A 23,178-nucleotide genomic window follows, 5' to 3' on the forward strand; every position below is an offset into this window, starting at 1 on the left:
TCACAGAAATACATTACAGTTTAACAGATATTCACATAGAAAACAGCTGTTTTAAATTCTAATAAGATTTCACATTTTTACTGTATTTTTGATTTTAAAAATGCAACCTTGGTTAGCAGAAGAGACTTCTTTCAGAAGCACAAATACAATTTTGCACAGCAAAGTGATTGCTGACTTTGATGGAATTCTAATAATATTTAACAATCTTTACTGTATTTTTGATTAAATAAATGCAGCCTTTGTGAGCAGCAGAGATGGAAACTTTTAATAAACAATAAACTCAATTAACTCTTAATAATAAACTCTTTCAGAAACAATAATGAACCAAAACTTTTGGATGGCAAAAAGATTGCAGACTTTGATGGAAACTGCATAAAAGATGTTATAAACACAAAACATCAGGTTGCAGAGGAACAAAAGCACACTGCAAAAAATCATTCTCTTGCTTAGTGTTTGTGTCTTGTGTTCTAGTATAAATATCTAAACATTCTTGAATCAAGATGCATTTACTGTACAAGTAAAATGACTAAAGTCTTTTGCTTGTTTTTGCTTAAAACAAGCAAAAATATCTGCCAATGGGGTAATAAAAATAATCTTAATTCAAAGGCTAAACAAGATGATTTTTCTTGCCCCGTTAGCAGATATTCTGAAATCTTTGCTTGCAATCATTTTTTGCAGTGCATATGCATAACTGATAATGTGACTGTGGGTGTGTGCTGCTGCTGATGTTTTGTTGTGGTCAGTCACTATCACAGCATGAATGAGCTCTGTCACTACGACCTGCTGGACTCCAGCACACAGCAGTGTGTTGCCGAGGGCCATAAAGCTAGCTTCTGTCTGGAAGACACGTCCTGTGACCCCGGATACTACCGCCGCTACGCTTGCACGTCTCACATGCAGGTGCGTAATTACCCAGCAATACAGACAAGAGCGAGCCAGTGCTTCACACAAACACACACTCACACACTCGTCCTCCAGCAGCACAAACCACTGAGAACGTGTGTGTGTGGCGTCTTGTAATGATTCTCTCCATCGCAGCCTGCAGTGTTGGGAAGGTTACTTTGGATACAGATTACAAGTTACCCTATTTAAAATGTAACAAGTAGTGTAACTATTTCAGTTACTTTAACGCTCTGGCCCTCTTCGTTTAGGAGTCACACTTGCCTTGACCGAAGCCTTGAAATGTAACTTTTAGTTTTTTTCATCAGGTAAATCAATGTAATATATTTTTGTTCAATAATTTTTTTTTGATTATCATTTATGATTTTGAGGGAATTTTATAATACTATGCAATATTTAGACAATTTTAATGAGCTATTTTCTCCATTAGAATAAAAAAAAATTCTTTATTTATTTACTGTTTTTAAATAAATGCAATATTTCACATTAAAATAGAGCGAAGGCATTTCAAATCCATTTTTTGAAGTGAGAATTGGGCCATCTGGAGGCATTAAAAAATGTAAACTTGTGTAATGTTGCGTAACCTCTTGTATTAGCACCCTATATATATACAGAGGCTTTTTTTTAGACATAATTTCTTCATTTTTTTAGGTTTTGCATTTAGATCTATATCTAGACATTATAAAAGACTACTTTTTGTCAAGGTTTAGATATTGTTGGTTAGATAAGTATCAGGTTTTACATTATGATTACAGTCAAACATTAAAATCTTGTTAGAAAGGGAACACATAGAAAGCATTTTTGTTACTCAGTATTTGATCATTAAAAAATCTAACAAAATAAGGAATGGATAGTGATGATTCAAAACACTTTATACAAAATATTGTAATTAATTGATATTTTATTCAATGTAATTAAAGTTAAATAAAGATTTAAAATCATAACGAGATGATACTGTTTTTGAAATCAAATCTTTGCATAGCTATGACAGGACAGTTCATCTTAAAAAAAAAACAAATAAAATAAAATAAAGCATATGCATAAACCCAAATAGGAAATAAAACAGTTACTGTATCTGAAACATTGGTGTCTCGTATTTTAGAGCAGTTGATGTAATTTATGAAAGAAATCAATTAAATCTGTATGTGTGTGAAAATATTCAGATGCAACCCCTTTTGTAATCGTTAACATTTTCATAAGTAACTAATTTAATTACACATTTTTTCTTAGTAGCTGTAACTGATTACAGTTACATTTATTTTGGGTAACACTTTATTTTAAGGTGTCCTTGTTACACATCTTACATGTACTTACTATTATAATAACAATAAATTATGCATAATTACATGCAAGTAACCCTAAACCGAACTCTAACCATATAGTAAGTACATGTAGTTAGTTATTACACAGTACTTACATGTATAATTACACTGTAACAAGCACACCTTAAAATAAAGCGTAACCTTATTTGTGACCCTGGAGCACAAAACCAGTCACAAGGGTCAATTTCTTTAAATTGAGATTTATGCATCAGCTGAAAGCTGAATAATAATCTTTCCATTGATGTATGGTTTGTTAGGATAGCACAATATTTGAAAATCTGGAATCTGAGGGTGCAAAAAAATCCAAATATTGAGAAAATCATCTTTAAAGTTGTTCAAATGAAGTTCTTAGCAATGCATATTACTAATCAAAAATTAAGTTTTGATATATTTACAGTAGGACATTTACTAAATATCTTCATGGAACATATTTCAAAGTGTTTTTTAAACATTCAAAACGTCCAGTATTACGAGCGTTTCTTCTCGGTTGTGTAAACATTAGTGAAACGTTCCATTGTAACATTTTAAAAACCTTGAGAACGTTACATTTGAATGTTTCTCTCAGTGTTCAAAACATCTATTTTTATATTTAAAGAAAGTTTTTTCTTGGTTATGTGAATGTTAGAAAAACATTCAATTTTGAAAACATGATGAAAATGTTATTTCTGAATGTTTTCTAAATGTCTAACACATCCATTTTTATACATTAAGAACATTTCTTCTAGGTTTTGTGAACATTAGTGAAACATTCCATTGTAACATTTTAAAAACATTTTGAGAACGTTACATCTGAATGTGCTCTCATCATTTAAATCATCCTTTTTTTATATTTAAAGAATGTTTTTTTATTCAGACATTAGAGGAACACTCCAATCTGGAAACATTCTATTGTTGTTACTGAAAAAAGTTACTGAACAAGTTCTGAGAGCGTACAAATAACATCATAAGGATGTTTCCTCAGCATTAAGAGAACACATATTAAATATGAATAATGTTATAAGAACGTTCCATAAACATTATTTTAAGAATGATTTGTCCTAACATTTATGTAACCTTTAAGAAACATTAACATTCTCTGTTAGCTGGGTAATAGTTTCACAGCGAAGCCTTACAGTATTGTGTCATTTTGTCTTTATTAGTGTAAAATAATGATAAAACTCCATCCAGTCATAGTTGTAGTGTTTTTATCTTGCTTTTTTTTTTTTTTTTGTAAGAGCCGAGGGTGTTTTCAACTTATATCTATGTTAATCGGAATGTTTCTACAAATAGTTTGGTTTAGTTTTAATGACGTGTGCAAAACAAAAAATTTAATAAGAGGCGTTTTCAGATTTATGTTTAGACATATTTATATTTTCAGCCTCTTAAAGGTGCTATTGATATTATGTCACTTTAGATTAGGAGGCACAAACTTGAATAAACGCAGATGAGAATATGTTTTCTTAATATTCATGTGTTCTTATTAATTGAATGAAGAATATGAATGTGTGTGTTCAGTACGTTTGTGTGTGTGTGTGTGTGCCTACTTAGTAAAGGTAGATGTATAACTCTCACTTAAAAATTTCATATTTAACCAACATTTCAGCAACAAGCCTTTTTCGTGGCATCTTGACAAGGCTGAAATGTTGGCAAAAAAAATAAACATATGAGTGAGTCTGCAGTTATACATCTGTCTTTACTTAGTCTTTCTCCTTCATAAGGTGTGTGTTTGCTTTAATGTTTTTTTCAAACTTCTTAACCATATTCTGGGGACAAATTTGTACCCAGAAGTGAATTAATTTGACAAAACTTCCAAAACGTCCTCACGTTGAAGTCATTTTTAAATCAAATTAATCTACAATTTATTTATTAATGTTATTATTTAGTTAAGGCAAGGCACGTTTATTTTTATAGCACATTTCATGCACAACGGTAATTCAAAGTGCTTTACATAAAAGGAATTAAAATAATCATAAAAAATTATCACAACAATAAAAACAAGGAATTTACAAACTTTGAAAATGATTTAAAAATAGATTTAAAATTAATTTAAAACAGTTAAAAATAGAAAATGATTATACATAAAATACAGTGCAATCAGTTGGGACGTCGCACAGTGCTCATTCAATAAATGCACAGCTAAACAGAAGAGTTTTGAGTCTAGATTTAAATGTGACTAATGTTTTAGCACATCTGATCTCTTCTGGAAGTTGATTTTTTTTTTTTTTTTTTTTATAAAATGACAGTCAAAGCTGAAATTAATTTTATATATTGTTTATTTTCTAGATCCTTCATCAAGAGTTGAAATGAGAAAAAATCATGCGTCACCATCCAACTCATTCTGCTGGAGCGGGAACGAGGTACGACACACACACACACACACACACAGGACACCAGACACCGATACACCGGCGGGAAACCGGAGAAACACGGAGAGAGAGAGAGGAGATCATCTGAGAGATGCTAAAGCTAAAGCTAGAAACAAAAGACACACAGACAGAGATAAACACACAGACACACACACACACGGACACTGTACACACACTGACAGACAGATGCATCTTCATCATCATCATCATCATCTCATGAATATCCATCAGTCTGTTTTTCGCGCTCAGTTCTCGATTCATTGTGTTTGATGTGAATCATGAGCATCAGTGACTCCAATCTTCATGATTCTTCTCTTATTGACCGATTCATCATTTATTCTGGACACAAAAAATGTTACATGATTTTTCATCAAAGTGTAAATAACTCTGAAACGACTTTCCTTTTCACCTCGGGTCATCCAGGTCATCTGCTGGTTAATGTTGACCAGTGGTTAATTAGATACTCAATTATAGTTATATTAAACTCACCATTCAGCTCTGATAGCCACGCCCACACTACCACCATCCAATCCCGTGCTGACGGAGGAGCTCAAGCCCCGCCCACTTCTTTGTGTTTCTGATTCACTCCGAGTGACGTCACATGAGTGTAGTACAGTAGTGTGTGTGTGTGTGTGTGTGTGTGTTCTCAGAATGCTGACTGAAGATGGACGTTCCTGAATACCTGGATCTGGATGAGATTGACTTCACTGATGATTTACCTGTGAGTTTATGACTTTATTAATCACCCAGATTGTTTGGCCGTTTCACGTTTGTATGGATCTGCATCCAGATCACAGAACAACACCGAGTCACATCAGACTCTTCATCAGCTGAACCCCTTTGGGCTAAAATATTTACTCAAAGTCCCCTTTAGATTTTTTTATATTTTAATAAATTATCTGCACATTCGCGTGTTCATGGTTCTCTGATGTCAGTTAATGGTCACGTGACATGCAAGTAAACTAAATATTTAATCTTTTTATTAAGTGTTTTAATTTGATTAGTTTTTATCTTAAAATTTATTTATTTGAATTTAATTTAATTTTTAGTAAGCATTTTTTTTTTATTAAAAAAAATATTTGAATTTTTCAGTTTAATGATTAAATTACTATTTAGTAAGTGTTTTATTCTGATTAGTTTTTATCTTAAAATTTATTTATTTGAATTTAATTTAATTTTTAGTAAGCATTTTTTTTTAATTAAAAAAAATATTTATTTGAATTTTTCAGTTTAATGATTAAATTACTATTTAGTAAGTGTTTTATTTAGTTTGCTGCTATTTTAAAATCCTTTATTTCAACTTTTCATTTTTATTTAATAAATTTTAGTAAGTATTTTGTTTTTTGTTTTATTTTAAACTTACTTAAATTTTTACATTTTTATGCTTTAATTAACCGCTCTCTGATATCAGTTAATGGTCACATGACATGCAGTTAAACAAATAAAATATTTCATATTTTTAATAAATGTTTGGATTTATTTTTACCTTAATTGATTTATTTATTTTAATTTAACATTACAATTTAAAGGATTAGTTCACTTCCAGAATAAAAATCTCCTGATAATTGACTCACCTCCGCGTCATCCAATATGTTCATGTCTTTCTTTCTTCGGTCGAAAAGAAATTAAGGTTTTTGAGGATTTTTCTCCATATAGTGGACTCAATGGGGATCAACGGGCTGAAGGCTAAAAATGCAGTTTCAGTGCAGCTTCAAAGAGCTCTACACGATCCCAGCCGAGGAATAAGAGTCTTATCTAGCGTCATTTTCTAAAAAATAAAAAGTATATACTTTTTAACCACAAAAGACATGAACATCTTGGATGACAGGTGAGTAAATGATCAGGAAATATTTGGGCTCTGTTCTGCTGCAAAAGAAGCATAATCTGCAGACCTTGAAATTAATACAGTACCTCCTATGGATTTAAAACCAATAATCTGTTCCTATGTTAATAACAAATGACTGGTTTTAATCCTGTGAAGAAATATTTTTTTTATACCGTTAACTCTTTTGAAGAGATTTTTAAAGCCAAATACAGTTTTAGTGTTTTAGCCGTACATTTTCTCACCATGAAAATAGCCACAGAAGCGTTAGACACAAACAATTTAATGTTTATTAAATGTTTTATTTTTATTTTAAAAATATTGGTTTTTTAATTTTCATGATTTTATTCATGTAAATGTTTTATTTTGTTTGTTTTTATTTTAAAATAATTATTTCAACGTCATTTCTATGAATTAATAGTCAGTTTTTTGTTTTATTTTTAGGGATGTAACGATTCACTCAACTCACGATTCGATTCGATTCACTTTTTTTGTCACATGTTTAAAATCGATTTTCAACCGGCTCGCAGTTAATCGTTACATCCCTATTTATTTTTGTTTATATGTTTTTTATTTAAAACTTATTTGTTAAAATTTTACGTTATTTGAAGTAAACTGTTTCATTTAATAATTTTTTTCAACTTTCCCCTTTTTCATGATTTCATTCTTCATTCTTCGCTTTCCATCAGCTCTCTTCTGCTCTAGTCAAACATCTTAATGTGTATGTTAAACATTAAATATGCGTTAATCGGATTGAGTTTACGTAGATCACAGTCGTTATTCCTCTGTGTTCGTTGGTCTTACGGTTAATTCAAGGTTTCGTTGAGTTGCTCAGATGTTTGCTGGAAGTCAGACTCATGAGTTTGTTGAGCTCCAGGAACAGCATGATAACACACGGTTTCCCGGGGGCTCATGGGTAATGTTTGTAGCATCGGTGTGTGACGATGATCTTTAACCCTTCGGATGTCTCCTATCTCAGTACAAGAGCATTCCCGAGCTCTGCCGGAGACACGATGCAGCGAACGACGAGAGACAAGGTACGAGTTCATGTTAATCAGAAACTGAATTGAGCTGAGTTATGACACTACTGTCTTCTGTAGAGCTGCTTTAAACGAATTTGATTTAAAAATATAATTGAATTTGTTTTATAGTTGATTAATGCTGTTATGGAAGCTGAATTGATCTGAATGATGATTCTTTGTCTCCTGTAGAGGATTTGTGTCAGATTTAATGAAGTTTGCATCAATGTTTCTGTTCTTTTCTTGTCTGCTTTGTACTATTTTAGTGTTTTTTTTTTTTAGTGTCTTTCTTTTAAACATATTTAAATTGTTTTTTTTATTTAATTTTGTGCAAATGTTTTGTTTGGATTTTTAGTTGTTGTTTTAGGTTTTAAAAAATTTATTTATTACAGCTTTTCATTTTTATGACTTAATTATTAGCTTTTCATCAACTCATGAAGCTCTTTTGGAAAACACTGCTCTAGTTAAACAGCTTGAAGTGCATATTAAATTATAAATATGCATTTATAGAATCATTGATTTTTAATTATTAATTAATTACAATTATTAATTTAAACTTAATTCAACTTAATTTCAATTTATAGAATAATTGATTCTTTTGTATTATTTATTGCTGTTAAGCTGTTTAGTAACAATCTATTTTAAGATTTAATTCCGCTTTTAATATTTGATTTAATTCATTTTTAGTGTTTTTTGTTTTTGTTTTATTGATATTTTAAAATTATTTATTTAAATGCTACTTTTTTATTTGATTTTAGTGAGAGTTTTATTTTGATGGTTTTGTTTTAAAATGATTAATTTCAACTTAATTTAACTTAATTTCAATTTATAGAATCATTGATTCTGTTGTTTTATTTATTGCTGTTAAGCTGCTTAGTAATTATATATTTATTTTAAAATTTACCTCCGCTTTTAATATTTGATTGAATTAATTTTTTGTGTTTTATTGGTATTTTAAAATTATTAAATTTTTATTTATTTATTTATTTTTTATTTTGATGGTCTGTTTTTATTTTAAAATGATTAATTTCAACTTAATTCAACTTAATTTCCGTTTATAGAATCATCGATTCTGTTGTCTTCTTATTGCTGTTAAGCTGCTTAGTAACAATCTGTTTTTATTTAAATAATTATTTTAGTGTTTTATTTATTTAAAAATATATATATATATTTTTTAAATTTTTTATTTTATTTTTTATTTTTTAGTCAGTGTTTTAGTTTGCTAGTTTGTTTTTATTTTAAAATTAAATTTTTTATTTAATTATTAGAGTAGAAACTGTGCTGTAAAAAGGCACTATAGAAGTAAACCTGACTCCTTTAGAGCAGACGTCACATTCGTATCCGTGTTTAAGATGTTCACGACGGTGTGTTTCAGCTCCGTCCATCAACTGGGCTCGCAGCGCGGCGTCCGGCGGAGCGGCAATCAAACCCACCGGCATCGCTGATGTCTACAGCAAGTTCCGTCCGGTCAAGCGCGTGTCTCCGCTCAAACACCAGCCGCAGGAGTCGGATCCGGAGACCGAGGGCCAGAGCAAGAGCAGAGGCCTGCCGCTGTTCGGAGAGCTGGAGCACTACGACCTGGACATGGACGAGATCCTGGACGTGCCGTACATCAAGTCCGAGAAGAGGAGCGCCGCGGCTAGAGCGCTAAAGCCCGACCTCAGGCAGCCCAAGCCAGCGGATCAGGACCGTCTCAGGGCTCAGAGCGCTCACGGATCAGAGCTGGACGCTCTTCTGTCCGACAAAGCCGACGGCGGCCCGAGTGCCTCCCCTCTTCAGCCGGCCACAGGCCCGAGGCAGGACAAGCCCTGGAGAACGCTTGGAGAAGCCGACGAGGAAAACAAGAAGACGCAGAACATCCTGAACATCGTGAGAGAAGGACAGATCTCTCTGCTGGTGAGAGCATCTCCGTCAGTAACTTTTTTTTTTTTTGCTGCAATATTTATAAAAATGATCATTTTCCATCCTCATTTTCAATCTCTGTGAGAAACGCTCAATTTGAGGGGGCGTGTCCTCGGGCAGAAACGCACTGTGATTGGCTGGCTTCATTACACCGTAGCCACGCCTCTTTTCCAGCATTTCGTGTGTTTTGATGCTCAAGCACTGCGATAGAAGCACTAGATAGACAGGAGACATAAATAAAACCAAATATATATATATAGGTCAAAGAAGAAAAAGGGTTTAAGCATAAAAACAAGAAGTGTAATACTGCTTTAAATTGTTGTTGTCCCCCCCTCCCCCCCAAAAAATAAAAATAATTCTGTTTAATTTAATTGCAATTTTGTTTTTGTTTTTCCGAGCAAAAAATAAATATGATACATTTTCCCCTGATTTACAGAAGAGAGCCGCTAAAAGTGCTTTCTATGGACATAAAATCACTTTTGTAAATTTCTTTTAATGTCTTTGACCCATATATATATATATATATGTATATACAGTTGTGCTCATAAGTTTGCAGAATATGCAAAATGTTACTAATTTTAACAAAATAAGAGGGATCATGAAAACGGCACGTTATTGTTTATTTAAAACTGTCCCGAATAAGCTATTTCACATAACAGATGTTTATATATTCTCCACAGCACAAGACAAAATAATAACTGAATTTATCAAAATGACCCCGTTCATCTTAATAATCTGTGTTGTTTTTTAAATATTGCATTTTCTGCATATTTGACTGTGACTGTAGGATTTTGAGATCCTTCTTTTCACATGGAGGACGATTGGGGGACTCATACACAACTATTACAAAAGATGAAAACATTTACTGATGCTCAAGAAGGCAACACAATGCATTAAGAGCATGCGTGTGCAATCTACAAATCAGCCATAATGCAGAAAAAAGTACACAGCTAGTTTCTGTTTTAGCCTGAAATACTGCATTAATTATATAAAAAAAATGAGTACAAAAATTAAATGGGTAAAATGGTTAATATTTATTGCATAAATATTAATTGGTAAAGTAAAATCTTCTCAAAATACAAAATGAAAAAGAAAAAATATTATTGAACAAAAATTTATTACACTGATTTAAAAAAAAAAAAAAGAAAAAGTTTCATATCAAAGCTTCGGCCATTTTGCAAAGGTACCAGGTGTGACCCAAAAATGAAGGGGCTCAGAGAGTTAAACTGGGAAGTTAGATTTGAGTTCTGAAACTTGCAGTGTGTTTTTATTGTAGAGTGACCTCTCATATGTGACCCTGGACCACAAAACCAGTCATAAGGGTCAATTTTTTGGTTTGTTAGGATAGGACAATATTTGGCTGAGATACAACTATTTGAAAATCTGGAATCTGAGGGTGCAAAAAAATCAAAATATTGAGAAAATCATCTTTAAAGTTGTCCAAATGAAGTTCTTAGCAATGCATATTACTAATCAAAAATTAAGTTTTGATATATTTACGGTAAATGGATAATTTTGACCCATACAATGTATTGTTGGCTATTGCTACAAATATACCCCAGCGACTTAAGACTCCAGCGTCACTAATGTGTAAATATGAAGAACATGTCGATTCTCCGTTTCATCATTGTGTCTGCAGCCTCACCTGGCGGCGGAGAACCTGGAGCGCATCCGAGACGAGGACGGGAACAACCTGCTGCATGTGTCTGCAGCTCAGGGTCACGCCGACTGCCTGCAGCACCTCACCTCGTTAATGGGCGAGGACTGTCTAAACGAGCGCAACACACAGCAGCTGACGCCCGCAGGCCTCGCCGTCAGGGTACCACACACTCACACACCGCAGATGGGAACTAGAGCTGGCTCGATGACACTTTATCAGAACCAATCTGATCACAAAAATCATCGATCCGACACCAGCGCAGTGTTTTTTTTTTAAAATCAGTGTAGAATTTCTATGTGTGTTGATCTGATAAACACTCTTTTGTGTGTTACAAACAATCTACTAAATATAGACAACTTCATTATAAAGAAAAATAACAAACGAAAAAATATAGAATCATAATCTATGACAAAACACATTCATAAAAAACAAGTAGTAGAGTATAAGTATATTTGTGTGTGTGTGTCTTGTGTGTGTGTGTGTGTGTCTGTCTTTGTGTGTGTGTGTGTGTGTGTGTGTGTGTGTGTGTGTGTGTGTGTGTGTGTGTGTGTGTGTGCACTCGTGAGCATCCCAGCCTCATCCACTACGCCGCGAGACACGGACAGGTGAGCAACATACTAGGGGTGTGTAATATATATAATCTGCGATAATATCGTAATTGTTGTTTTAACGATGTGCAATTTGACATTAACAAGTATTTTGCAAAAACCAAACAAAACACCCCTAGAAAGCACACCCCTACATTATGTGAAGTCTAGATTAGTGCGCATTTAGAGTGTTCTTTCACTGCATGTGAAAGAACATGCAGTGAAACATGCACTTTCACACACACACACACACACTCTCTCTCTCACACACACACACACACACACTCTCTCTGATATACTGCGAGGGAAAATATTGAAATAGCCTATATATTTTCCTCCCATCTTGTATTTATTCCCTTAAGGGGTTCCGTATACACGTCATTTTCTTTCCGAACACGTTATTGGGATGCGGCGGATTGCCAGGGGTATGGGGGGGGATCACGATGCCGGCTCAACATCGTGATGTCTATCAGCTCAACCCTAACTCACTCACTTACTCACTCACACACACACACACTCACACACACTCATCGATCACGTGTGTGTTACAGGAGCGGGTGCTGCTGTGGCTGCTGCAGTTCATGCAGGAACAGGCCATTTCTCTGGACGAGGCGGATCAGAACGGGAACACGGCGGTGCATGTGGCGGCTCAGTGCGGACATCTCAGCTGCGTTCAGGTCTGAGAGAGAGACAGGAAGCAGCTCTCCTCCCATTTCCTGTTGCTCTGCTGAGAGCCGCAGGGCTGTTAACACTGGCTCTCATTCACTGACCACACGACACACACATCAACCTAATCTGAGCACAAACGCTTTCAAATCAAAAGCTTTCGTGCTATAAATGTTTTAGTGTTCATGTGATTTCAGTTGTTTCTATGTTTTTTCTAAATGCAGAATAACTACACACAAATCACACACAAAATACACTGCCAAAAAGTTTGGGATCAGTAAGATTTTTAATGTTTCTGAAAGAAGTCTCTTCTGCTCATCAAAGCTGCATTTATTTGACCAGAAATACAGTAAAAATTGTGAAATATTATTATAATTTAAAACAGCTGTTTTCTATGTGAATATCTGTTAAACTAATTTATTTCTGTGATGCGCAGCTGTATTTTCAGCATCATTACTCCAATCTTCAGTGTCACATGATCTTCAGAAATCATTCTAATATGCTGATTTGCTGCTCGAGAAACATTTCTGATTATTATCAATGTTGAAAACAGTCGTGCTGCACAATATTTTTGTGAAAACTGAGATACATTTTATTTCTCAGGATTCACAGATGAATAGAAAGTTCAAAAGAACAGCATTTATTTGAAATAGAAAGCATTTTTGTAACTTTACTGTTACTTTTGATTCTTTTAATGCATCCTCAATGAATAAAAGTATTAATTTATTTCAAAAAAGACAGAAAGAAAAAAACACTAACCCCAAACTGTTGAACGGTAGTGTATATTGTTAGAAAAGATTTCTATTTTAAATAAATGCTGCTCTTTTTAACTTTTTATTCATCAAAGAATCCTGAAAAAAGTGTCACAGGTTTAAAAAAATAAATAAATAAAAAATAAGTATCACAACTGTTTCCAACATTGATAATACATCAGCATATTACAATTCATATGCAGAATTAATATCAAATTCAGTTTTGATCACAGTAATAAATTATATTTGAAAGTATAATTAAAATAGTAAATGAGACCCAGTGTTGACAACCTTTGAATACACTGATTAGACTAGTCTTAAAAAGTTAGTCATCTAATTTTTTTTTCTTCAAGACTGGTCATAACTTTTTAAATTCAGATATTGGATTGAATTTCTTTATTGTTATTGTATGAATACAACTTTCATTGTACCCACCAACAAAATTTCACATGCAAACTCACACGAAGTGCAATTAAAAATAAATAAAGTAAAAATCTAATGCATAATTAGACATAACCGACTTAATAAGCAATACTATAAAACAATGCCCCCTAAACTTAAGTCACTATTACACCTCTAAAATAGTTTGAAAAGGTATAATAGATATGAACAGGTAGATTGGTCTTATTTGTATTGGAAAAGTAAGACTGGTTGTTTCAATAAGTTTTGTATAATATTTTCTTCACTGCAAAAAATGATTCTCTTAGTGTTTTTGTCTTGTTTTCTAGTATAAATAACATTCTTGAATCAAGATGAATTTACTTGACGAGTAAAATTATTTAAGATATTCTTGTTTTCAAAAAAAAAAAAAAAAAAGTATCAACATTTTGTTAGTTTTTGCTTAAAACAAGCAAAAATATCTGCTAATGAGATAAGAAAAATAATCTTAATTAATAGCCTGCATAGTAGGGCTGTGCGATTTGGGGGAAAATATCAAATTGCGATTTTTTTTGACAGATATTGCGATTGCGATTTGATTTGCGATTTTAAATTTGCAAAGTCAAGCTTCAGCTCAATATGCCAATAATGTGCAGCACAGTATGGGTATCATTACCCTGCTGAAAAAAACAATAGAAACCATCACAGAAATTCGTATAGTTTCCATTAAACCATTACAAAATTCATTTTTGTTTTGGGCATTATTCCAATAGGAATTACTGTTGTTCTATTGGTTGCCATCTGCCAGATTACATCCCACGATCACAGCACACACTGGCCCAGCTAACCGATCACAGCACGTTTCGTATTTCAGAAGGCGGGCCTTCATTTGATACAGGAACTATTCGAGCCGTTCATGCCAGACTGGGGAGAGAGGTGTTGTAATAATGTAAAATATGTGAAAAATTTCGAACAACCTAGTATGAGAGCCTGTTTTAGTACATCCCCAAAACAAAATCAAGACTTTGTGAAAGAGCATAATAGGACCCCTTTAAAAGAAATTCCGTGTGGAGCATGCCTACTTAATACACATACATAAATATACATACTTGTATGGGCTAGATATATAAGTTAATAACCAGCAGGGCGAGCGTCCGTCCCAGAATGCCGAGCGGCAGGGTCACAGCACCTGCTCCAGGTATCTGGTGGTGGTGGAGACCTGCATGTCTCTGGCCTCGCAGGTGGTCAAACTCACCAAACAGCTGCACGAGTAAGAGCCTTCATTCAGCTGATGTCTAGAGAACATTAGATATGTGACCCTGGAGCACAAAACCAGTCATAAGGGTCACTTTTGTGAAATTGAGATGTATGCATCATCTGAAAGCTGAATAAATAGTTGCTACAAATATACCTGTGCTGCATATGACTGCTTTTGTGATGCAGGGCCACAAATTGGATGCGTGTCTAGAGGACATTAGATCTTGGATGTCTTTAACTTTTTTGTATGCTTACATTCTAGTAAAACAGAAGTTATCGTATTTGTGCCTCAGGTGAATAAGGCTAATGTAAACCATAATTTGGGATATTTGAACTCCTTCATTAAACCAACTGTGAAAAATTTGGGAGTCCCCTTAGAAACCTCCCTCAAATTTGATCAACAGATTAACACAGTAGTAAAGTCAAGTTTTTTTTTTCAGTTAAAACTTCTCTCTAGAGTTAAGTCTTGGTTATCGTTTAAAGATCTTGAGAGAGCCACGCATGCCCCGGTCTTATCGTGTTTGGACTGCTGTAATTCTTCATATGTGGTAAAGACTTTAAACTGGTTACCAGTGCGTTTGTTATTTGTTTTTAAATCCTTAAATGATCTGGCGCCCTCCTATTTGTCTGACTTAATAAAAGAAAATAAGCCAACAAGATGTCTGAGATCCACAAAAAACTACTCTTTGTCTCAGCCTAGTAAATACATGAAATACATGAATGAATGATGTGTTTCACGAACATGAGCGCTGAGTGACCTGAGCGTGTGTGTGTGTGTGTTTCTGACTTTGACAGACAAACGACGGCGCGAGTCGCTCTACAGAACCAGCTTCATCTGCTGCTGCAGACACACGAGCTCAGGTCTGACATTACAGATGCTTGCTCATATCTCTGATTAATGTCTGACAGACAGAAGGAGGGGATTTTGGCTCCACCCTTTCATTGAAGAAAATTGTGGTCAGATACACACAGAAACTCAAAGATCGTCATGACAACGCGACAAAATAAAAGTTTGGTTTAACTTGAAATTATGACAGAAATATATTAGTATTGCACAGTAGAATGTACTTAGTAACAACAAAAATGTGTATAGTAATAATAATAATACAATTTATTAAAACACACAGAAACTCAAAGGCCTTTCTAAGAAGCAGACAAAATAAAAGTTTAGTTTAAATTGAAGAAATTATCAGAAAGATAGAATGTACTTCTTAAAGTAGTAATAACAATAATAATATTTATGTTTAACCATTTTTGATCATGTTTTAATTTAAACAGTTTGCCAAAAAAAATAAACGCGTTCTTTCAAATTCATTTGATTACATTTTACAAGATTAATTAAATTGTTATGGTTTTATGCTTTTTTGTTGTTGTTTACCGCCGTTTTTGATAAGTTTATATTAAATCGTAAAACGCAGAATCCAGAAAAAACAAACCTTATAAGAATAAAACACATTTCATAGGGCACTATTATTGTTAACATATATAAATTAAAAGAAATTTAAATAAATTCAAAAGCTTTATGAATTCAGTTGATTACACATCCTTTTTGATGGAAATTTCATTAAAACGTAATCCGAAAAATTTATAAATTAAACACATTTCATAGGGCACTATTATTTTTAAAATATTAATAAATTGTTAAGAACTGTTATTAATTTAGTTGATTTGATGTCCTTTTTCGTTATTTAAATGTAATTAAACCGTTAAAATGGAATCCAAAAAAATATAAAACAAAAAACAGAATTAGGGGAGAAAAGCACATTTCTTAAAGCACCGTTATTGTTAAAATATTAATAAATTGTTAAATTGCTATTTTTATGAATTCAATTGATTAGACATTTTTTTCAAATGAAATTGAATTAAACCACAAAAAGTCCATAACAAATAACAACAGAAAACACAGAATTAGGGAAAAGTAAAGCACAACTTTTACGGCACTATTATTGTATATTAAAACGTTAAACCTTTATGAATTTAATTGATTAGACATAATTTCAGTTACTAAAATTTAATTAATTAAACCACTACAGGTCCAGAAAAATTACAACAGAAGATGCGGAATTTAGGAAAAATAAAACACATTTCATAAGGTACTATTATTGTTAAAATTTGAATAAATTATTAAATTGTTAAACTATTGTGAATTCAATTAATTAGACATAATTTCATTATTTAAAAATGAGTTAAACCACTAAAAGTCCAGAAAAATTACAATGGACAACACAGAACACTGCAAAAAATGATTTTCTTACTTAATATTGTTTGAATGTTAAATATCTAAACATTCTTGAATCAAGATGCATTTACTTGACAAATAAAATGATTTAAGATATTAAGTCTTGTTTTCTAAAATAATAATCAAAATGTAGTTAGTTTTTGTTTAAAACAAGCAAAAATATCTGCCAATGGGGCAAGAAAAATAATCTTGTTTAGCTTTTGAATTACGATTATTTTTCTTACCGCATTTTTGCTTGTTTTAAATTTTTGCATGTTTTTACAGAAAACAAGACATAATATCTTAAACAATTTTACTTGTACAGTAAATGCATCTTGATTGAAGAATGTTTAGATATTTATACTAGAACACAAGACAGAAACACTAAGCAAGAGAATAATTTTTTGCATTTTCTCTGTGCGTCTCCTCAGCTCTCATGTGGAGTCGTGGCCTGAGATGATGCTGACGGCCGAAGCGGCTCCTGATGACGGTCAGTGGACGCTGAAGCAGAGACACATGGACTCAGATGCTGTCCTGAGCAAGCTGGCGGACGGAGAGGCGGAGCCAGGGGCGGGGCCTGGAGCCGGACCAATGAGGCGGCTGGGGCCGGGCGAGAGGCGGGAACTCAAGCTGGCGCATCTCAAGCAGATCATGCAGCGTTCGCTCAGCGAATCGGACGCGGAAGAGTCCAAACCGTCCCGACCCGAGCGGCCCACGCAGCTGTCCATCGCAGAGCCCGACGAAAACAAGCACAAGTTCTCCTTAACGCACAGAACTCCCAAATCCGTGGACGTTTGCAACCCGTCTCCGTCGTCAGACCACAGCGACTCAGAAACCAAACCCGAAGAGCTTCCCGACGGCCAGAAGGTCACCACGAGTCCCAAAAGCGCCCTCAAGTCGCCGTCCTCTCGCAGGAAAACCTCGCAGAACCTCAAACTGAGAGTCACGTTTGACGAGCCGCCGCGGAAAGACGGACCAGCGCCGGACGCCAAAGTCCAACCCAGCAAACGAGCGTTTGGGACGTTTCGCTCCATAATGGAAACCCTGAGCGGAAACCAGAACAGCAACAACAACAACGCTCAGAGCGCCGCCAAACACGCCGGGAAGAAGAGCGAATCCAAGAGCAGAAGCAAGGCGAGCGCTGTTTAAAACTAACCGATCCAAATCCAGACTCTTTAGAAACCAGGTGCATCTTTTCCACACTATTTGCTGTGCACATAAGAACACGCTTTCATGTGCGTTTTGAAATTGTAACTTTGCAATACTGTGATTTTGTACAGACTCAATAATCAAAAACAAGCAGCCATACAGTGAACAAACGAGCGAACAAATCGTCTTCTTCATTAAATGATTCGGTGGATCCAACGCTGCACCTTCAGTTTCTGATTGATTTCAAAACTCTGATACGTTTTATATGTAATCTGTATTGTTTTGAGTTATTAAAGTGTGGATTTATAATTTAACTATTATGTTTGAATGCAAGAAACACTATATTATTGGAATCATTGTAACGACATTTGGCGATTGAAATAAAGACGTTTTCAACTGAGCTAATTGTCAAACGAGGAAAGAAAAACATTCAGTTAATGAATCAAGAAAATATTCGACAGCGTTTATGCAGGTCCACAAATTAAGGTCTTAAATCAGAGCAGAAAGTCTTAAATTGTGACCCTGGAGTTAAGTTAAGTGTCAATTTTTCCAAAACTTTCCATTGATGTGTGGTTTGTTAGGATAGGACAATATTTGGACGAGATACAACTATTTGAAAATCTGGAATCTGAGGGTGCAAAAAAATCTAAATATTGAGAAAATCATCTTTAAAGTTGTTCAAATGAAGTTCTTAGCAATGCATATTACTAATCAAAAATTAAGTTTTGATATATTTACGGTAGGAAATTTACAAAATATTTAATATTTAATACTTAATATCCTAATGATTTTTGGCATAAAAGAGAAATGTATAATTTTGACCCATACAATGTATTGTTGGCTATTGCTACAAATATACCCCAGCGACTTAACACTGCTTTTGTGCTCAAAGGACACATTTGATAAAGTTTTGGCATTAAATGTTGCATGCATTGCCAAAAAAATAATCTCTTTGTTTTCCAGTACAAAAATCTAAACATCATTCACTGAAAAGGCATTTACTGGAGATGCAAAATGAGGATTTGAAGTCTTGTTTTTCTGCCAGTGGGGAATGAAAACATGTTTTCGCTTTGAATTAAGTTGATTTTTAGCTCATAAACTCACTTCATTTTGATCCATTTATCAGAAAACAAGACGTCTTGCCATTTCTGCATGAAACTGAAGCCCTGTTCGACTATTCACACATGCATTAGTGCGCGTTTTACATTGATGCGTTTAGCAGATGCATTTATTCAAGAGAGGAGTGAAGCACGAGAATGAGGGATATTTGCTCCGATCTGAACGTGAGCGAGTTTGAGCCGAGTTTAGTGCTCGTGAAAGGAGAATATTTTATTCCAGGAGCCGATATGTGCTGATGAATTAGAGCTCGTTTGCAGGGCGGCAGAAGTGTGCTCGGCTCTGAAACAGCAGCTTTAATTGGAGCCGGATGAGAGAGAGACAGGCGCACAGAGAGAGAGAGAGAGAGAGAGAGAGAGAGACAGGCGCACAGAGAGAGCGAGAGAGACAGAGTTTAAGGCTGTTGTGCAGCATGAAAATGGAGCAGACGAGCGCTTGATTTGACAGGAGGAGAGTCGTCTATAGATTTTTGTGTCCATTGTTTGGGCTTATTTGTGTGCTGCTTTACTCAGTCAATCAAATATAATTGACACCGCTGGGCTGCTGTTGTTTCTGGATGACAGCGGTTAATGCCGCCGGAAAACAGCTGCGGGAAACTTTCTCTGCTGAACGATGGGGAAAGGTTTCTGCCAGAACGGTGACAATCTCGCGCATTAATTGGTGCCGTGACCCAGATGAGGGATAATAATGCAATCAACCTTTAATTGTGCCGCTTCTGTTCCTGCTCCATCAGATGTGAGCTGCAAACAGCATCGACACACTCACGTCCATTCACATGAAATTAACCCTCAAAATCTGGATAATATTTTTGCATTCTGTGTCTGTTTGGAACTAAGGATTGTTGTTTTATTAAATGGTCATAACTTTTTAAAACTAGAAACAAATCAGCAACTTCAGATTAATGAGTGAATGTGAAAACAAAATCAAAATCTTGAAAATAAAGACGCTTCCCGATGCCATAGAAGAACCTTTTTTGTCTAAATGGTTTATTATAAAGCGGAGAGTTCCGGTGCTTGATTCTGATTGGCTGAGCCTTTGGCTGAATGGCATCGCTGTGAAGAACCTTTTAAGCACCTTTATTTTTAAGATTGCACCCCTGTTTTATCAATTAAAAAATGAAGAAATTCTTTATTTCAAATTACACATAAACCACACCAAAAAACTAGGATGCAAAAAAAAAAACCATAGTTTTTTTCAATATTGACGAGAAATTTTATTTGAATATGTAATTGTATGAAATTTATAAGAACATATAATCTGAAAATTACCAGTATTAACCCCATTGGAATGAAATTTAATTGAGTTCCTTTGAATTTATGACTCATAATTGCTCAAAAACAGTCCACATTTATGAAACCTACATATTTATTTCTAAATATTACTCTGAAAAGTTTTAAAACAAAATTAATTCATTTTACTTGCATAAACTTCCACTTTCAGATGAAAAAGTGGCTGGTGGTTGCCATCTGGGATGCAAAAAAAAAAAACATAGTTTTTTTCAATATTGACGAGAAATTTGATTTGAATATGTAATTGTATGAAATTTATAAGAACATATAATCTGAAAATTACCAGTATTAACCCCATTGGAATGAAATTTAATTGAGTTCCTTTGAATTTATGACTCATAATTGCTCAAAAACAGTCCACATTTATGAAACCTACATATTTATTTCTAAATATTACTCTGAAAAGTTTTAAAACAAAATTAATTCATTTTACTTGCATAAACTTCCACTTTCAGATGAAAAAGTGGCTGGTGGTTGCCATCTGGTGGAAAGAAACAAAGAACACATAGCTAATACCATGGTTTAACACTGTAGAAGACTATATAGTGTATAGGAACAGTGTTTTCTGACAGAATTGCTTACTTTTATTAGGTTTTACATTTCATTGTCAAAGTTTAGATTTTTTTTAAATGTTAATCTGAAGTGTCAGTTTTTGCATTATTATAGTCAAACCTGAACATGGAGAAAGCATTTTGTTACCTATAATCTAAGTCAAACGTCAAAATATAATAAAAATGTAAGGAAAAATGAACAGGAATGTTTGATCAGAACTTGATTAATCTGACTCTGATCTGATTTCAACCAATTAGTTGAGTCTTCTGGTGCAATTAACCAGTAAAACAGTTTAAAACTCAAACTGTGTGTGTGTGTGTGTGCGTGTGTGTGTGCTGTCGGGCTCCGCGCAGACGGAGGGCGAGGAGGATCTGTTCGTCAGCGCGATGGAGGTGAGACAAAGCTGCGCGCTACGGTCCCCTTCACCGACCACCGCAGCGGATCGACACGCCCTTCTGCTCACACTCTCTAATCACAAATCAATATTCATAATCAGCCAAACATCAGCGGCGTATTTCCATCTGATTCTGACAGATTTCATTGAATTACGAGAGTAGAGATGCGAGCGCGCATGCGCAGCAGGGCTCTCCGCACATCAACACTGCGTCGCGTCAGCGCAGACATCATTTCACATTAGAAGCTTGTTCTGTTTACATTAGATTCACTTTCAGCAATTGATAACGCGAGGAAGCCAAAGCTAGAGTAAAACTCATGAGAATGGCTATAAACCGAATATAGCTTCTCACCAACGAAAGAAGAGTTAATTTTCAAAAACATGTTTTCATTGTGCATTCCAATTAATCTCAATCACACTGCAGTTGGGTTATTTTGATTAAGTAAAATGAACAAATATGAAATCTACAGACGCATATATATATAAAAGTGCAATAAAATAAACACTTAAATGTGTGTTTTGGATGATTTCTTTCCACTAAACAGAAAGAAGAGACGTGCTATTGAAGCAAAATAGAGCCAGCACATGCTTATGTGAAATGAACTCATATCTGCTGATGTGATGCAGATTCTGAGACCCTTCACACTATTCCCTGTGCTTCTGGTCATGAGTCTGTCCTGTGAGAGACACTGTGTGAACATTAACTTTAATGAGCTGCTGGAGTGTGTGACGAGCAGAGAGCGAGCGTCACAGTAACAACATCTACATGGCTGTATTAGTTTCTGTAGATCTACTGAAGAAAGTTGGACGCAAAGTAAAAAAGAAAACATTCCATTACAAAGCTTGTAATAATTATATATCTTATTAAAATAATTACAATTATATTATTATATAATTTAATATTATATATTATTAAAATTATAATATTATTTTGTAATATATTATTATAAGTCTTATTAGAGTAATATTGTTAGGTTTAGATTATTTACAGTTTTGGGATGTCCTGATGTGGTTTAGTTAGTCTCCTGTGGCCTGGTGTTGTTTAGTCTCTGCTGAAAGCGCTCGCTGTGTGTTTTCTCTCTCAGTCTCCAGAAGCGGCTCGTCTGTCTGCAGAAGACATCAGCCCCGGCTCTAACGGACCCAAAGCCGAGCCCATGCTGCTGGACGACGACCCCGACGACCTCTTCGCTGGTCTGTGGTTCTAGAATCGGGTTTGATTATAACGCGTTCTCAGAGTCTGTAGATGTTACAATCCGTCTCCGATCCAGTAATGAGCCATTTACATATTCAGAACGTGGAGCTTCAGGATTGGATAGTTTTGAGAATGCTCTGTTTCTATTGGCTCACAGCAGAACAGTGATGTCACATATAATGCTGTTCAGATGTTTGTGGTCAGTGCGATATATATTTTTTTTTAATGAAAGAAATTAATACTTTTATTCATCATTGATGCATTAAAGTGATCAAAGGTGACAGTAGGCATTTATAATGTTACAAAATGTTTCTCTTGCAAATAAATACTGTTCTTTTGAACTTTCTATTCATCTTTGATTCCTTAAAAAAAGATATGAAGCAGCACAACTAAATCATTTTACTTGTGCAGTAAATGCATCTTGATTCAAGAATGTTTAGATATATATTAGTGCTGTCAAACGATTAATCCCGATTAATCGCATACAAAATAAAAGTTTTTGTTTACACAATATATGTGTGTGTACTGTGTGTATATTTATTATGTATATATAAATACACACACATACAGTATATATTTTGAAAATATTTACATGTATTTACATGTTTATGTTTATATTCATAAAATGTATATTATAAATAAATATATTTAATAAATA

At 34.2% G+C, this 23,178-nt stretch overlaps 2 protein-coding genes across 2 annotated transcripts in view; both read left to right on the forward strand.

Annotated features, from left to right (window-relative positions):
* Positions 1 to 4,544: 4,544 nt before the first annotated feature.
* LOC107713554 (synphilin-1) lies at positions 4,545 to 18,384 on the forward strand. The gene is made up of 10 exons (XM_016519102.1): positions 4,545 to 4,558; positions 5,218 to 5,288; positions 7,369 to 7,426; positions 8,784 to 9,304; positions 10,950 to 11,143; positions 11,476 to 11,575; positions 12,109 to 12,234; positions 14,496 to 14,623; positions 15,406 to 15,471; positions 17,260 to 18,384. The coding sequence occupies exons 2-10, from the start codon at positions 5,232 to 5,234 to the stop codon at positions 17,975 to 17,977; spliced, it is 1,968 nt and encodes a 655-aa protein (XP_016374588.1). The 5' UTR covers positions 4,545 to 4,558; positions 5,218 to 5,231; the 3' UTR covers positions 17,978 to 18,384.
* A 2,882-nt stretch (positions 18,385 to 21,266) lies between these two features.
* The window catches only part of LOC107713555 (sorting nexin-2-like), a gene marked incomplete at its 5' end in the record, with an annotated part of 15,176 nt that continues 13,264 nt past the window's right edge, over positions 21,267 to 23,178 (forward strand). Inside the window, 2 exons of the mRNA XM_016519104.1 lie at positions 21,267 to 21,326; positions 22,414 to 22,519. Of these exons, the coding sequence (XP_016374590.1) occupies positions 21,267 to 21,326; positions 22,414 to 22,519 (166 nt within the window). The remainder of the gene's footprint in view (positions 21,327 to 22,413; positions 22,520 to 23,178) is intronic.

Source organism: Sinocyclocheilus rhinocerous, unplaced genomic scaffold, assembly GCF_001515625.1.
Source record: "Sinocyclocheilus rhinocerous isolate Xijiao unplaced genomic scaffold, SAMN03320098_v1.1 scaffold1049, whole genome shotgun sequence".
Classification (NCBI taxonomy): Eukaryota; Metazoa; Chordata; class Actinopteri; order Cypriniformes; family Cyprinidae; genus Sinocyclocheilus; species Sinocyclocheilus rhinocerous.

What these genes read in the sequence shown, in the direction of transcription:
- LOC107713554 (XM_016519102.1), top strand. Translation starts at nt 5,232, where the DNA reads ATGGACGTTCCTGAATACCTGGATCTGGATGAGATTGACTTCACTGAT. An exon ending in GACATCTCAGCTGCGTTCAG is followed by an intron (nt 12,235 to 14,495) that starts GTCTGAGAGAGA and finishes GTTAATAACCAG; the next exon opens with CAGGGCGAGCGTCCGTCCCA. An exon ending in CTCACCAAACAGCTGCACGA is followed by an intron (nt 14,624 to 15,405) that starts GTAAGAGCCTTC and finishes TGACTTTGACAG; the next exon opens with ACAAACGACGGCGCGAGTCG.